Source organism: Macaca nemestrina, chromosome 13, assembly GCF_043159975.1.
Source record: "Macaca nemestrina isolate mMacNem1 chromosome 13, mMacNem.hap1, whole genome shotgun sequence".
In the NCBI taxonomy this organism is placed as follows: Eukaryota; Metazoa; Chordata; class Mammalia; order Primates; family Cercopithecidae; genus Macaca; species Macaca nemestrina.
Window position 1 is genome coordinate 69,350,988 of NC_092137.1, and position 16,772 is coordinate 69,367,759.

The 16,772-nt window shown below is 39.3% G+C and overlaps 1 protein-coding gene across 3 annotated transcripts in view; it reads left to right on the plus strand.

The window, feature by feature from the left end:
* Positions 1-16,772, plus strand: part of LOC105465199 (ANTXR cell adhesion molecule 1) — a 239,376-nt gene that overhangs the window by 81,319 nt on the left and 141,285 nt on the right. For all 3 annotated transcript variants that reach the window (XM_011713474.2, XM_071076840.1, XM_071076839.1), the window contains exon 10: positions 8,583-8,681. In XM_011713474.2, coding sequence (XP_011711776.2) covers positions 8,583-8,681 — 99 coding nt within the window. The remainder of the gene's footprint in view (positions 1-8,582; positions 8,682-16,772) is intronic.

Here is a 16,772-nt window from a genome sequence, read left to right on the forward strand (position 1 = left end):
AATAACATTTCTAAGAAGAGAATGAAACTCCCAAAAGATATCCTTACATCAACATTTCTTCCACAGATTTCCTTGAAGATTTCTTGTTGACTATTCTCTGGAGTAAACATAGCTTTCAGGAGGCCTGGGAGCCCATGTCATTGTCCAGATGCCTGTCAGAGCGAGGCATAGCCCCTCTGTGACTTTATTAAGCTAGTTCGAAGATACAGGTATTTATATGAAAGTGCTTTGAAAAGTATAAATTGTTATGTAAAACAAGATGGCTTGTTATCAGCATCATCTTATTAAGGATTAAAGGCCAGCGTTAGAATCATGATGTTGATAACGTCATACCTAGGTGAGAAAAGCATTCCTGTATATTTCTCCACTGAAAGAAAATTGGGGAAGAGTATCTGCAAAACGATTAATTAACTCACATGTATTGGGGGAGAGAGTAAAAAGGAAATAACTGATTGTTCGCATTTCTAACGTATAATGGTGGGACCAATCCCTAGACAGATCTATGAAGAAGGTAAAATTTGCTTTCATCAAAAACCTTTCCTCTTAGCCTCCTCCCCTCACTCTCTGTGAATTCCTTCTTTTCCTTGGCCCCTAGAACAGCTCCTGCTGTGGAGCCCTACCCAGGTCTGTCCTGCTCAAGACACTCTATGCTGATGATTGCATTCCCCTAAGACAGTGATCTCAGCTGGCTCTCAACCCCAGCCCATCACCAGCAATGGTTCTGACAGCAAACTGAGCTCTGGGCGAGGCAGCGAGATAATGACAACGAAGCCAAAATCCAGCACCGGCCTTTATATACTGGGCTGCACCTAACAAGGTGTAATTTAATGGGACGAATATAAAGTGTTGAACTTGGGTTCAAATATCCGGTTTCACATACAGGTAGGTTTAGGGAATCCTGACTTGGTAACAATTAACGGTAGACAGGAGAAAAGACAAGAATGATCACAGTTGTCTTGCTCCCCAACAAGAATGCCTCTGACTAAGAAAAGCTGACACAATCTTAGGGTGCATCAATAACCATCCAGTGTCCAGGTCAGGAGAACTAACAGTCCTATTCCATGTTCAGACCATGGTTTCAAGTCCCACATTTTAAGAATGGCATTGACAAAGGCATGCCCATAGGCGTAGAGGTAATGGATCTGGAAATCACATTATAATTCATTCATGGATTCATTCTTTCATTTCCTTCTTTCCTTGCTTTTTTCTTTCTTCTTTCCCTTTTTCTTCCTGTTTGCCTTTCTCCCTCCTTTCTTTTCATCAATTCTTAGTGTCTTTTATGCACCAACCCACGTGAAAATATATGAACACAAAAATGTATAAGACTTAGTCCCAAATCCACCCACACCCCTATGAAATTCACAGTTCACTCTGGGAGATCGTCATATGTTCAAATAAATTACAAAACCATGCAGTAAGCACTGTAGCAGAGGTCTGCTTACAGAGTAGTGAGAGCACTAATGAGATGCCTGTGCAATGAGGAAAAACTGAAGTCATCACAGGGACTAAGGCCAGGAATTGAGATACTCACAAGAGCATCTTTAGATATTTGGAGGATTCCCATGCAGAAAGAAATTATTAGGCATATTATGTATATCTCCAGGAGACCACCATGGAGGGGTTGGGGAGGAATTCAGTGAGGCAGAGTTTGGCTTACCACATGCAACTTGTACAACTAAAGCTTTCCAACAATGGAGTGGACGGTCTGAGCTCTCCCCCCATGTGAGCAGTGGCAGAACGGCCATCTGTAAGCAGATGCTATCTGGAGAAAACCTCCTCCGAGTCTCCTTTACAGCTTCAGATTTCTAAAAGATTTAAATCAGTTTCCACTAAGGTATTAATGGCTGATTATTTCTCAATAACTGAGGAAACCAGTATTCCTGGAACTGTTTTGCATTTTTAACTGGAACTCTTAATGGGGAGAGGGAGTGGAGAGAATATCTAATCTGCTGCCATCAAAAAGAATTCGGGCCGGGCCCAGTGGCTCATGCCTGTAATCTAGCACTTTTGAGGCCAAGGCGGGCAGATCACGAGGTCGGGAGATCAAGACCATCCTGGCTAACACGGTGAAACCCCGTCTCCACTAAAAATACAAAAAATTAGCTGGACATGGTGGCGAGCTCCTGTAGTCCCAGCTACTTGGGAGCCTGAGGCAGGAGAATGGTGTGAACCCGGGAGGCGGAGCTTGCAGTGAGCCGAGATCGCGCCACTGCACTCCAGCCTGGGCGATAGAGCGAGACTCCGTCTCAAAAAAAGAAAAAAAAGAAAGAAAGAAATCAAAAAGAATTTCAATCACTGCATTGGTGAACATATATAAAGAGAGATAACCTTCCCAGAACTCCTCCACTCTCAGAGGTTATAAACTGGCAGCCTACAAGTCCTATCTGACCTGCACATATATTCTTCTTCATACTGCATTTTTTTACTTAAATTTATTGCTAACATTTAGAAAATCGAATTTCACCTAAAAATACAGATTTTCATCTTGTCTTGAAAAATCAGAACTGACAACACTGAACCTGTATTTATTACAAGTTAATGATTATTGAGGACTGAATCACTTCCTTTAAAAGAAGCATATACACTTTCCAGTTCACGGTACTCCTCACCACTCCCCATTGTCACCCCAGTACCCAGGCCAAGCATGTGGTTGCCATTCAGCATGGTGCTTATGTCACTGTATTTACAGTCCCTGTTCCAAAACATGCAGGAAGTCACCTGCTATGTGGAAACCCTTTGTAGCAACTTTGACATTACTTGTATTTCAGTAATTCTGCTCCCAATATAGACTCTTTTTTAAAGTTTCTAATTAAATATTTTTGCAGATTAGCCTCTGTTTAATTAAGAATATGGACCCATTTGGCCCAGCCTAATTTAGCTCCTCTCTGGAAAATGCACTGTGTGCCTGAGCACAATCTTTCTGTGGTCCCATTCAGTTGGCCTCCAACTTCCATAGTTCACAATGTGCTATGGAAGCAAGGATGCCAGGAAGGAACTAATTGGAATCAAGTGTGCAACTTGCCAACTGCTCTACACTTGAAGTTCCTGTACTCCAGAACCGGAAGAAAGTTATAATTAGCTCCTCACACTGTCATTTCAGCAGCAGTTGTATTTCTACTGTGTTTCCCACTGTTTCTGATAAAACTGGGTGAGTTGGCACAAAAAGAAAGTCATTTAAGGCGTCATGTTTACCATTTGGAAATTTTGATGTTTAAAACAGACACATTCAAGCAATATCAGATAGTGGTGTATTTCTCTCACTTTTCATTGTTTTTCGAAGCATTCATTTCAAACCTTCGGTCACCTCTTCCAAATGGATTGCGTCATTCTCTGCTCAATCTTTCCTTTCATTTAAAGATATTTCTATGTAGAGGAAGGATTCTCATACACAAATACAAAACAGCACAACACTTTGGAAGAGTTTTGGCAGTTTCTTAAAAAATTAAATATATACCTACCATATGGCCCAGCCATTCCACTCTGAGGTTTTACCTAAGAGAAAAGGAAATCTATGTCCAAACAAAGAAAGACTTGTGCAGAAATATTCATAGCAACTCTATTTTTAATAGCCGAAAACAACTAAAATGTTCATCCACAGGTAGGTGGATAAACAAATTATAGTTTACCTGTATGATGGACTAATTAATACTCAGCAATAAAAAGCAATAAACTATGTATAAATCTCAAAGTAATTGTGGATGTGTCCTAAAATAATTGTGCTGAGTAAAAGAAGCCAGACAAGAAAATTACTTACTGAATGATCCTATTTACATAAAATTCCAGAAAATGCAAACTAATATACAGTTCCAGAGAGCAGACCAGTGGTTGTGTGGGAGTGGAGGTAGGGAGGGCTGGGAGGAGAGATTACAAAGCAACACAGGGAAACTTTTGGGGGTGACAGCTACACTCACTGTCTTGACTGTGGTATTGTCTTATGATTGTATACATATGTCAAAATTTATCAAATCATATGCTTTATGTGCAAGTTATTATATATCAATTATGCCTCACTAAAGTTATTATAAATTAAAAGCTATAACTGAAAAAAGTTCTAGAACAATTCAGGCATCAGAAAGCACCCATTATATGTCAGTCCCTACATTTTATTTTTGATGTTCTATGCCACATTAAGCATCTAAGAGGAGAGCAAATTCAAACTGACTCACAAGATGAAATATCACTAACAATAATTTGGCACAAAAGTCTTGGGTGACCAGAACAAGTGGAGAATATACAGATACCTCATTTTCAGACAGAGTGAATGATATGCAATCTTTATTAAGATCATCTCAAAGCTATGTGTTCCACATTTCCAAAAAGAAAAAAGGAAACCAAAGAAATAAAAGGAGAGAACAGAATGGAATAAGTCTATCAAACTACTTACTGACCTTATTTTTTCTTTTTTTAAATTGAGCTATATTTTACCTACTATAAAAATCACCCTTTTAAACGGTACAATTCAGGCCAGGAGTGGTGGCTCACACCTGTAATCCCAGCATTTTGGGAGGCTGAGGCGGGTGGATCACTTGAGGTCAGGAGTTTGAGACCAGCCTGGCCAACAGGGTAAAACCCCGTGTCTACTAAAAATACAAAAATTAGCCTGGTGTGGTGGCATACACTTGTAATTCCAGCTACTCGGGAGGCTGAGGCAGGAGAATAGCTTGAACTTAGGAGGCAGAGGTTGCAGTGAGCCAAGATCATGCCACTGCACTCCAGTCTAGGTGACAGAGTGAGACTGTGTCTAAATAAATAAATAAAAGGTAAAATAAAAAGTACAATTCAGTGGTTTTTAATATATCACAAAGTTGTACAACTATGATAACTATCTAATTCCAGAAGAAACCTTATACCTATTAAGCAGTTATTGCCCCATTTCTTCCTCCCTCCGGTCCTGGCAGCCACTAATCTACTTTCTGTCTCTGCAGATTTGCGAATCTGGACATATCTTACAAAGGGAGTCATGCAATGTGTGGCCTTTTGTATTTAGCTTCTTTTATTTAGCATAATGTTTTCAGGTTTCATCCATGTCATAGCATGTATGAGAATTTGATTTCTTGTGATGGCTGAATAATATTCCATTTTATAGAAATACCATACTCATCAGTTGATGAACATTTAGGTTATTTCCATTTTTTGGCTGCTTTTAATAATGCCACTGTGAACGTTAATGTATAAGTTTTTGTGTGGACATAACTTTCAGTTATCTTGGGTATATGTCTAGGAGTGGAATTTGGGGGACATAAGGTCACTGTGTTTAACTTTGTAGAAGAACTGCCAAACTATTTTTCAAAGCGGCCACAGCATTTTACATTTCCACCAGAAATGTATGTGGGTTATAATTTCTTCACCAGCAGATGCTATTGTCCGTCTCTTTTTTTTTCAGCCATCGTAGTGAGTATGAAGTAATATCTCCATATGGTTGTGGTTTGTATTTCCATGTGACTAATGATGTTGAACATCTTTTCATTCATGGACCTTATTAAGCCTCAGAAAACAAACAGGATTAGACCTGGCTGGGACCTGAATAAATGACCACCTTATCCTTCCCCTTTATTCTCTTTCTATGCCAAGATATGTTATTTATTCAATCACTCAGTGAGCTCATCCTGAAACTGACTCAGTCCTGGGTTAAGGCACAGCCCAGCATTCAGAAGAAGTAGAAATGTTGGCCTCTGCCATCAGGAAGCTTTCATTGTAATTGGGAATAACAGTGACAAAAGAATATAGATCTTAAGGGAACCTTAAAGGATATATAACTAAAAAGATTAAATCAAAGACCATTTTCAGGTGGAAAATTCCTCCCTAAAGCCCTGCAGTCTTGAGGTACTTCTTATAGGAGCTGTAAGCCAACATACAAGTTGCCTAAAAACACAGCTGTACATATTTTGAAAGGTGGGTTCGGGGCTTTGTAGATTAGTGGAATTAAATCAGTGTCCTGTTTCTAGTGTGTCCTGGTTTTCACTTACTGGCAGATTCATTCAAAAGGGTTTTGTTATATAACGTCTATGTGTGAAGAGCTGACATTCTAGTCAGGCTGTCAGGCCAGATGTTTGGGCTCTTCTGGTAACCAAATGTGTGCACTAACACAGAAACCCTATCGGGCAGGATGGGAGCTCGCCTCTGCCTGGGTGCACTCCCCAGAGCATCATTGCCTCCATCTTCTGCCCTCGCTTAGGGGGTTAAATTGTTTGGTTTCCACCATTGCCACATCATGGATTCCTGCTGTCTTTCTTCCTAAACTCCCTGAGGTCGGGCCAAGCAGACATGCAGGCAGCCTCTTTTATAGAGGATTTAGCAACTCAACTGGTAATGTTAGAACATGGTGTTAGAGAATAGAGTTTGGCATGTGGCCTGCATTTCCACAGTCTTCTTTTCCTCTGCTGATCTTTCAGGAAACAAGAGAAGTAGGCACAGCAGTGAGGCAGAAAATATTTGGAATCAGCAAAAACGTCAAACGACAGATGTCTGTATGTCTGGCATTCAAAATGGACACAGAAATAGGTTTCTATAGGCTTAACTGAGCAAATAAGAGAAGACAAGATTCTTCTACAAATGCTTGACACGTACTAAATTGCTTATTGAGCCAACCAAGGAATCTGTCAGATGCCTGACAGACATCTAAAGAAAACTACTAAGCTCATCTTTCTAAATGTAGCAATTGTGCATTTGCATCAACATGTATATATAAATCCTTCGTAGTCATAGGACTTATGCTCCTGAAAAAACCATAGGCCCATCACCTTAACTTTTGGATACGAGTCCCAGTTTTTCTGCTTTACTAATGACATGACTCTGGGCAAGTCATTCAAAATGTCACAATCTCCATTTCCTTATTGTGAAGGTCTCTTCTACTTCTAAAAAGCATTCTTTTCTAACTTGTACTCCTTGTGGCACATGTAGTGCCTCTGCATTCTTTTACTTAAATTTCAGTTTCTTGCTTCACATCCAGGCCTGCTCCACTTTTCTGCAAAATCAGCAAACCTGCCTAAAATTAAAATAAAATAAGCTTTAAAAAAAAATCACAACTTCAACTCCTAAATGATTCATCTGTCAGAAGGCAATGAGTCCCCATTTTCGCATGGTGGTTCAGAAGAGAATGGCTGAGTTCTAAGGGCATGGCATTTGGTGCCTAACAGACCTCGATTCCAGTTCTGATTCTGACAGTTACCAGCTGTGGGATCTTGGACAAATTACTTAACTTCACTAAGATCAGTTTTCTCATCTGTACCTCCCCAGGCTGTGATGAGGTTTAAATGACTCAGACATGTACAATATTTCACAGAGGGCCTGGCTCACATTGAGGGAGCAATTAGCATTAGTTATTATTGTCTTGGCAAACATGACCTCCAAATCAGTTTCCTGGGAATGAAGGTGGCATACACTCATGACATTTATTAAACTTTGAGAGTCCCATATACTAATTCTCTAATTTCATTCTTCCTCCAACAAAAAGTCAACATTTAGACAGCAATGTACTGTTTAAGATCCACATTCACAAACGCTGCATTTTTTCCTCTGACCTTTAGTCTATTTCTCTTGTGATATTCCACATAGCATTATCCCAGTCCCCAATTTGTAGATACAAAAGGATGATTGATAAAAGGGAAAAAAGTGGAACACTGACCATTAGATACCAACAAACTTAAGCAAATATTCCCAAACATTTAGCCAACTAATTATTGGGTTTTTTCCATGTTAGGACTATTGTAAAAGATAGTTGTTTTTACTTAATGACGATTTTATTCATGTGTATTAATCAAACATACGTTATGCCAATGAGAAATTAATATGCAGGCTAGCAAGATACATGATCTCTTCTATGCAGAGACAAATGAGTACTACACTGAGGGGCTGATATCAATTCAAGTAGGTAGTACTTGGCAACTGAGCGCTGCTAAGCAAGACTGTGATTCATTCCTAAGTACAATCATTCCCACCTAGCCTATGTAGTGCTACTGTGTGCCCAGCAGAGATAGGAGTGCCATAGTGGTATCAAACAACTCCTGACTTAAACGAATGTTTTTCCAGCTGGGGGAGAAAAGACAAGAAAACAACACCAGACCATACGTAATGACAGTCCTACACTGTTCAGGACAAGTTGTGAATGCCCTAAGGCAGTGACTTTCTAAAATGTAGGCACTGTGGGCTCTTAAGAAATCCTTTCAGAGGAGTACAATGTGTAAAACAGACACAGAGGAGGTGAGTTGACTAAAGAGGAAGTGGAGGGCCCCTCCCCTGTGGCTCCCTCTGGCTACAGAGATTACAGATTTTCAAACTGCCTGGACTTGAATATTGGCTAAGATTTGAATGGACAGAGAGGAGGGAGGAAGGCTTTCGGGTTAGGACGACCAGTAAGCCCAAAGATAAAAGGGTGGGAATTCAAATAAGAAGTGATAGGCCCTCCTCGGGACACCTAGTGAGGATGTACTGGTAAGTTGTGAAAGGAACCCATCTGGTTGCTTTTGGTTTTCAACCTAAATTAATTTTTGAATATTTTAAGCCTGGTGACATAGTGAACAAATGCTATAAATCAGGGCAGATATTGGTCAAGTAACGAGTCTTGTCATTATTCTTTATTTCAGAGTCATTTCAAGTTGTCGTGAGAGGAAATGGCTTCCGACATGCCCGCAACGTGGACAGGGTCCTCTGCAGCTTCAAGATCAATGACTCGGTCACACTCAGTAAGTCCTTGCAGAGTCCATGGGTTTCTTCAACTGGCTTCAGAGAAGGGAATTCCCAGCCCTGCTTCCAGCAAGGCCACAGACATGAAACCAGCAGAAAAGAGTCTTCTTTGCTAGAAAGACCCGTAGCAAGGGCATAGTGAGCCCCTACAGTGGTTCCAGTCAGAAAAGGCACCCCCTGGCTGGGCACAGTCCCATGGGCATCCAGCTTGGTAAGCAGAGCAAGGCTGGACTTGAGCCCCCGTCCTCCACAAAACACAGAGCCACAAGTCCCAGCCCTGCAGCAGCCCTCGGGAAGCAGCGGGACACTGGTTTCCTTGTCCCCTGCCATCTACCAAGTGGCTCACTCTCAGGTGGCAGTGCTGGTGATGGTTAATTAGGGCTGGAGAAATGTGAGGCGTCTTAACAAAGTATTGGGACTTTTAAGGGTAAGTGTGAAAAAGGGATGGTCTAAATGCATTAATCTGGAATAAACCGAAAACCAAACCATTAGGCTTGCACATGTAGATTGTGCAGCTTTTTTCAATCTGGATGGTTCTTGTGTGGAGTAGCCAAGAAACGCTCATCATGGTGAATATCTTACATGAAATACAGGAATATGGAAGTAAAACTAAGTGCATTTCATGAGAAAAAATGAATTATCATAACATTGGCTTCTTCACAAGACATTTGTAGCAGTCAAGTTCCTAATTTAAAGATGTGTGTGATTCATGTGGCTGACCAGGAGAGATGGGGAAGATGATTATATGAGGGACAGATGCCAGAAGCACTGGTTATGATTTGGATCTGGCATCCCTCACACAGATAATTATTTATTCCACATCTGTAGTGATAACCATCATAATATGTTGCATTTTCTGTAATGCTATGTACCTTCTAAATGCTTCACATCTTTTTGCTACAACAGCCCTGAGAGGTAGAAAGAGCAAGGAGGAGAGGAGGACACACATTTGTTGACTAATCACTCACACTAGTTTTCTCCTCCTGATAGCCGTTTTTGTGTGTTTTTTGTTTTTGTTTGTTTGTTTGTTTGTTTTTGGAGTCTGATTTTGCTTTTGTTGCCCAGACTGGAGTGCAATGGCACAATCTCAGCTCGCTGCAACCTCCGCCTCCCAAGTTCAAGTGATTCTCCTGCCTCAGCCTCCCAAGTAGCTAGGATTACAGGTGTGCACCACTACACCCAGCTAATTTTTTTTTTTATTTTTAGTAGAGACGGGGTTCATCATGTTGGCCAGGCTGGTCTCGAACTCCTGACCTCAGTTGATCCACCCGCCTTGGCCTCCCAAAGTGCTGGGATTACAGGTGTGAGCCACCGCGCCTGGCTCCTGATAGCCTTTTGAAGGAGGTTATCTTGTTTTTAAAGAAGAAGAATTGAAGGGGTATGGATATTTCCTTCTTGACATCATAAAATCCACTTTAGTAGTTAAACAGACACATGCTGTGGCGTCCTCACAAACATCTGGAATTCCTGGCCTTGGAGTAATTCCAAACATTGGAAACATTCAGTTAGTTTTCTTAATGTTTGGAAATGCTCTCACAGATCCAAAAAGTACGTGCTATTTGAAAACATTCTGAAATATCCCTGAGTAGTCACAGTGTGAAAGTTGGACATGCATCCCCAGCAGAGTTCTTTTCTCTCCCTTTCAATTGCGATGTCACTTAAGTCCCCCTTTTCTCTCTCTTTAACCAAAATCCCAAGTCTAACATCAGAAACTCCTGAGGGTTTAACTCAAGGACATCAATACCTTCCAAAGAAGACTTCCCAGACAAGCGGGCTTTCAGGCCCAAGCTCTCTGAAGATACATGGAAGTGGGCTGGGGAGAGAGAGAATCTACGCTATGTGCTGTTGCTCAAAGGTTACACAAGATGCTGTATTAAATAAGATGAGGCCAGGCATGGTGGCTTATGCCTGTAATCCCAGCACTTTGGGAGGCTGAGGTGGGTGTATGGCCTGAGCTTAGGAGTTCGAGACCAGCCTGGGCAACATGGTGAAACCTTGTCTCTACCAAAAATACAAAAAATTAACTGGGTGTGGTGGTGCACACCTATGGTCCCCAGCTACTCAGGAGCCTGAGGCTGGAGGATCACTTGAGGCCAGGAGGCAGAGGTTGCAGTGAACTGAGATCATGCCACTATACTCCAGCCTCGGTGACAGAGTGAGACCCCATCTAAATAGTAACAGGAAGAAGATGAAATGCAAATTCACTATGGATTTGTAAAGTGAGTACTCGAAGGCCTATTTTCCAACTTCTCTGTGAAATTGTATTTCTTTCTTGGGAAACCAGTCCATCCTCTCTCTCCTTTCTTCCTTTCCTAATATATAGTTGCAAACATACGCACAGGCTTGTCACCTCATTCATATTCAAAAAGAAATAGAGGTTGTTGGGGTAGGGATTTGGCTTAAATCACAAACCCGTGCCTTTAGCACAATGCCAACAGTTTGGAGAAAATGAAGGCAGTGATTTGATCATATTCTGTGCTGTAAGCAACACCCAAAAACTCAAGCATACAGCTATTAAAAATATTCTAAGGGGAAAAATAGCGTTTGAGGAAAACACTTGGCCTTTAGTTAGTAATTCACCTGTTCATTTCCATGCAGAAAATACTATGAACAAGAACCTGTGGAGGAAGAAAAGATGAGCAAATTTTAAAATGCAGCACATTTACATCTACATTTTTCTGTCAACTTTATAAATGTCATAGTTTCCACTGATTCCTCCCTATAAAATAAAATACACTTAGATTCCTTTACCTTTCCCATTTTCCTTCCCCACCTCTATACCCCAAGTTTTAAAATGTTATCTGTTCTTATTTTTATATCACATATTTCTTTTTTCGAGATTCTTTTTCCTAAGTGCAGCATTGAATTTTGTGACAAAAAGAGAACATAAGTGATATTGTTAATGAGAAAGACTTAATTGAAGGCCCAATAATGAAGCTAAGGCTGTGTGACTCTAGCCACTTCAAACATGAGGCCAACCTCAGGGTCTTCAGCAAATAATGCAATAGCAAGCTATGTGAAGCAAAATCTGTCAAAAGAACAAATTTAAAATTATGTGGATAGTGGGAGATATTAATATGATTTTTCAAGTCTTAGAACTTAATTTAAAAATTAAAGATCTGGAGCATGTATCTTTATGCACTAAAGATATAGGGCATATAATACTTTTTTAAATGACTGTGAACAACTTTGCAAATTGATCATTCTAACACATGAATAAAAATACCAGTAGATTAATGCCAAAAGTAGAAATTGTTTAGACACATTCTTAGATGATAAGCATAACCAGAAAATAGGTTAATACATGCTTCTCTCCCAATTTCCTTGCATTTGCTTAAAAAATCAACCACTTAGAAATCGAAGACAGTTTCTAGATTTGTGGTCAACAAAACAGATCCAAAATTCTGGATAAAATATGATTTTTCAAATTATATCGTGTGGCCTCACTCAAAGGAAAGAAGTGGGAATCTCCAAGTACAGGAAACGAAATGGGAATAAAAACCCAAGTTAAGAAACAAAGTCACAGGGGCTCCAGGCCAGGCTGCAGGCTGTGATCCCGATGCTGATGCAGATACGGACACCAGATCTCAGGTCTGTGCCAAGGCATCACACAAAAGCAGAGCCCCCTGCAGAAATCAAGCTCCAGCAGGCTACACCAAGCATTTAATTGGGCAAGGAAGCAGGCAGGGGATGCAAATCCACAGGTGTAATGATGTTACACCCCCCATGTGATACAGAAGCACCAAATCAAGAAACTAGCCCCAGAATAGGTCCATGACCTTCCTGATCTCTGTGGCCCTACAGAGGCCATGCAGCTTGACCCTGTGGAAGGCTTCCACATGGCCCACACCCACAGCATGCCTGCAGCAAACAACCCCCTAAAGGTGGGCTGATGGCACACAATGACAAACCATGTCAAGATGAATGAAACAAACAGAACAAGCACAAAGGGAGGATCAGAGAGCAAATTTGAAAGAGAATGGAAAATAAACGTGTTTAAAATGTATAAAGAGATCAAACAGATCGTAGGGGAAAGAATACTCATCAAAAGCAGATTTGCAGAAGAACTGAGTGTAAATTCTAGTTTTGAAAAAGTTGATTCACTGAAATAAAACTTCATGGATGGACTAAACAGTGTAATTAGACACAGATGAACATGAACTATATGAACGAGAAGGGAATTTGAGGAAGTTTCATCCCGTCCCCCAATCAAAGCACCAAATCCAGATTTTTTTCACCTGAGTTTTACCAAGTTTTAAGGGACAAATGACCCATATCACATATGTACTTTTCCAGAGGAAAGAAATAAAGAAAATGTTTTGTTTGGTTTTGTTTTTTGAGATAGGGTCTGGCTCTGTCGCCCAGGCTGGAGTGCAGCGGCACAATCTCTGCTCACTGTAACCTCTGCCTCGCAGGCTCAAGCAGTCCTCCCACCTTAGCTTCCTGAGTAGCTGGGACCACAGATGTGAGCCACCACACCTGGCTAATTTTTGTATTTTTTGTAGGGATGGGGTTTCACCATGTTGCCTAGGCTGGTCTTGAACTCCTGGGCTCAAGCTATCCACCCACCTCAGCCTCCCAAAATGCTAGAATTACAAGTGTGGGCCACCACACCCAGCCAAGAAAAAGCATATAAATTCATTCTATGATAATAACATAATCTTGGTTAAAAAAAAAAAAAACTGGACACAGACACTAAAAGTAGAGAATATTTGAGATCAAGCTCACTAATGACAAACATCTAAATCAAATATTGGCAAACAAAATCCAGCAATGTATTTAAAAAGGACCAAGATAGCTAAGACAATTTTGAAGACAGAGGGGGAATTTGTTTCTCATATAGCAAAAGTTACTGATGCCAGGAAGATATTAAAATTCATTATCTGTTCCTAATTTTTTTAAAAAAATATTTCTAGTGAACTACAAATAGGATAAGACTCCTTTAATATAAAAATGTATCTGCATATTTGAATTCAAAACTCAATATCATTCTAATAAAAAAATCACTATGTAGAGGAATTCACGTTAAAGTTCAGAAGAAAAAAGCGGAACAATCCATTTCACCACCATTATCTAATATTGATCTGAAAGTTCTAGCAGCACTGTCCAATAGAACTTTCTATAATGATGGAAATGTTCTAAGATGGTAGCCACAAGCCCCATGTGGCTGCTGGGCATTTGATATGTGGCTAGTGCAACTGAGGAACTGAATTAGTAATTTCATTTAATTTTTATTAACTTAAATGCAAATAGCCACATGTGGCTGGTGACTACCATATTAGACAATGCTATGAACATTATAACAACACCAGAAATCTGATGATAGATATAATACAGGCAAAGCAGCCAAACGTCATTGCTCTAAAATAATGCTTGTGTCTTCCTGGAAAACTAGAGAGTGAACCGAACTACTAGGCTACCGAGAGGGTAATTAAGTTGGATGACTTCAAAATAAATACATTGCTTATAACAATCAGTAGCTTTGCTAGTGTTCAGCAATGACAATTAGAAAACATCACAAGAAAAATATAGCAACAACAAATAAATTTTTTAATTTATTTAACTTTCATTTTAAGTTCAGCAGTACAAGTGCAGGTTTGTTACATAAGTAAACTTGTGTCATCGAGATCTGTTGTACAGATTGTTTCATCACCCAGGTATTAAGCCTAGTACCCATTTTAGTTACTTTTCCTGATCCTCTCTCCTCCCACCCTCCACCCTCTAGTAGGCCCCAGTGTGTGTTATTCCCTTCTGTGTCCATGTGTTCTCATCAGTTAGCTCCCACTTACAAGTGAGAGCATGCAGTATTTGGTTTTCTGTTCCTGCGTTAGTTTGCTAAGGATAATGGCCTCTAGCTCCAACTATGTTCCTGCAAAGGACATTATCTCATTCTTTTTCATGGCTGCATAGTATTCCATACTGTATATGTACCACATTTTCTTTATCCAGTCTATCATTGATGGGCAGACAAATAAAATGTAACAAGAACTAATTTAATCAAATTTGTAAAGACGTATATGATGAAAGTCACAAAACTTTCTGAGGGATATAAAGAAAGTGTGAAGAGTTAGAAAGCCATAGACTGATGGCATAGTTACAAGCTCTGGAGCCAGACCACCAGGGAAAAAGAGTCCTGGCTCTGTCATATCTAGCTGTGCGACTGTGACATCTTATTTAACATTTCCATGCCTCAGTTTCTCTCTCTGTAAAATGAGTATGGCGATAATAGCCATACTATGTCTTGGATTGTTATGAGGTTTAAATGTGGCAGGCGGGGCTTAGAATGGGGTCTGATGCACAGTTAAGAGTCAGTGAGTCAGTGTTGGCTGCTGGTATTACTGTATTATCATCACTGTTATTAAATGGAGCAGTAACTGGGTATTGTAAAGGTATCAATTGTCTTCATATTAATATCTACTTTTATTACAATCCAAATGAAAATTCCAATGGGACTTTTTAAGTTAACAAAATAATTCTGAAGTTTATAAGGAAGAATAAACACACAAGAATAGCCAAGAAAAATGTGGAAACTTGCCCTAGCCAATTTTAAGATGTATAAAAAGGCTGCAGTAATTGGAACAATGTAAGATCACACCACAATAGGCGAACTGAGCATTGGAACAAAGCCCATAAACAGAACCAAACACTTAGGTGAATTTAGTATAAAATAAGGCAGCCTTTCGAATCTATAGGGAAAGAGTGGATTATTCAAAAAATGACATTGAGACAACCGGCTAACCCCTTGGAAAAACAATTAACTTCATTTTTAATCTCACACCTTTCATTCAAACAAATTCCAGATGAAGGAAAAATTTTAATGGGACATGAAGTTGTAAAAATTCTAGAAGGAAACAAAAAAATTTATATAATCTTCCAGTTGGGAAGAATGTTTTAAACATGAAGGAGCATACCATGAAAGAAAAATTTGAATGTTTGAGCACATACTTTAAAATTCTCTTGTTAAACCCTACTACAATAAAAGAAATGGGAAACAAAATTGGAAAAATAGGATATATAACAAACACAGGGTCAATAAACTTAGTATAAAGACAATTCTTAAAATCAGTTTAAAAAAAAAAGGTGAATACATCAGTCAGTAAAAGATATGCAAAGGAAATTTTTAAGAAAATAATGATTAATAAGCATGTAGAAAATGTTTCATATAACCAAGAAAATGCAAATTGAAAGAATTAATTGCCATTTTTACTTTGTGAGATTGACAAAGATTAACAAAACTGCAATGCTCAGTCTTGGAAACCTGTAGGAAAACAGGTGTTTTCATTCATCATCAGTGAGAGACCATTAAATCATTAGGAAGACAATTTTTTAAATAAATCAACTGCTTTTATACATTTTTGACCCAGAATTTCAATTTCAGCTTCATCAAAAGGAGGTGACTGGGAATGTTTACAAAGACTTGGCCATAAGGATATTCATCACAATATTGCTTCTAATAGCAAAAGAAAAACTGGAAAGAACCAAGGGAATGAGGGAGAGAGGGAAAAGAAAAACATCTAAAAAGAAAAACCTAAATGTCTGACAATAGGTAATCTGTTACATAAGTCATACTTCACCCCTAAATAATTAAACAGTGTTGTAGAAGAATAATTACTAATGCAGGGAATGGGGAATGTTAATAATATAGCATTCTGTGTTGAAAATAAGTTACAGAACAATACACTGATACTATTTTTGTTTTTTAAACACACATATTTATATGCAGAGACTGGAAAGATATACATCAAAATGTCAACAGCTGTCACCTCTGAATGAGACCACTATTAATTTTTACTTTCTTCTTTCCATCTATCTGTGTTTTCTGAGTTATCTAGGATCATATGTCCCTGACATAATGAGAAAAAAATCCACAAAATTGATTTAAAACTTAATTTTTAAATTCTTGCTAATTATTGAGGTCTAGAATACATCTTAAGTTTAACATTTGGTTAGTTCCTCAGTCACCAGGCTGAACTCTGCTGGACAAGAAAATATCTTGGAAATCTTCACACAAACTGTATTTACTCTGGCTGCACTTTTTCCTCCTTTAGTATTCAGTGTACTATGCCAAGAAAAGATACACTTTCAACTGG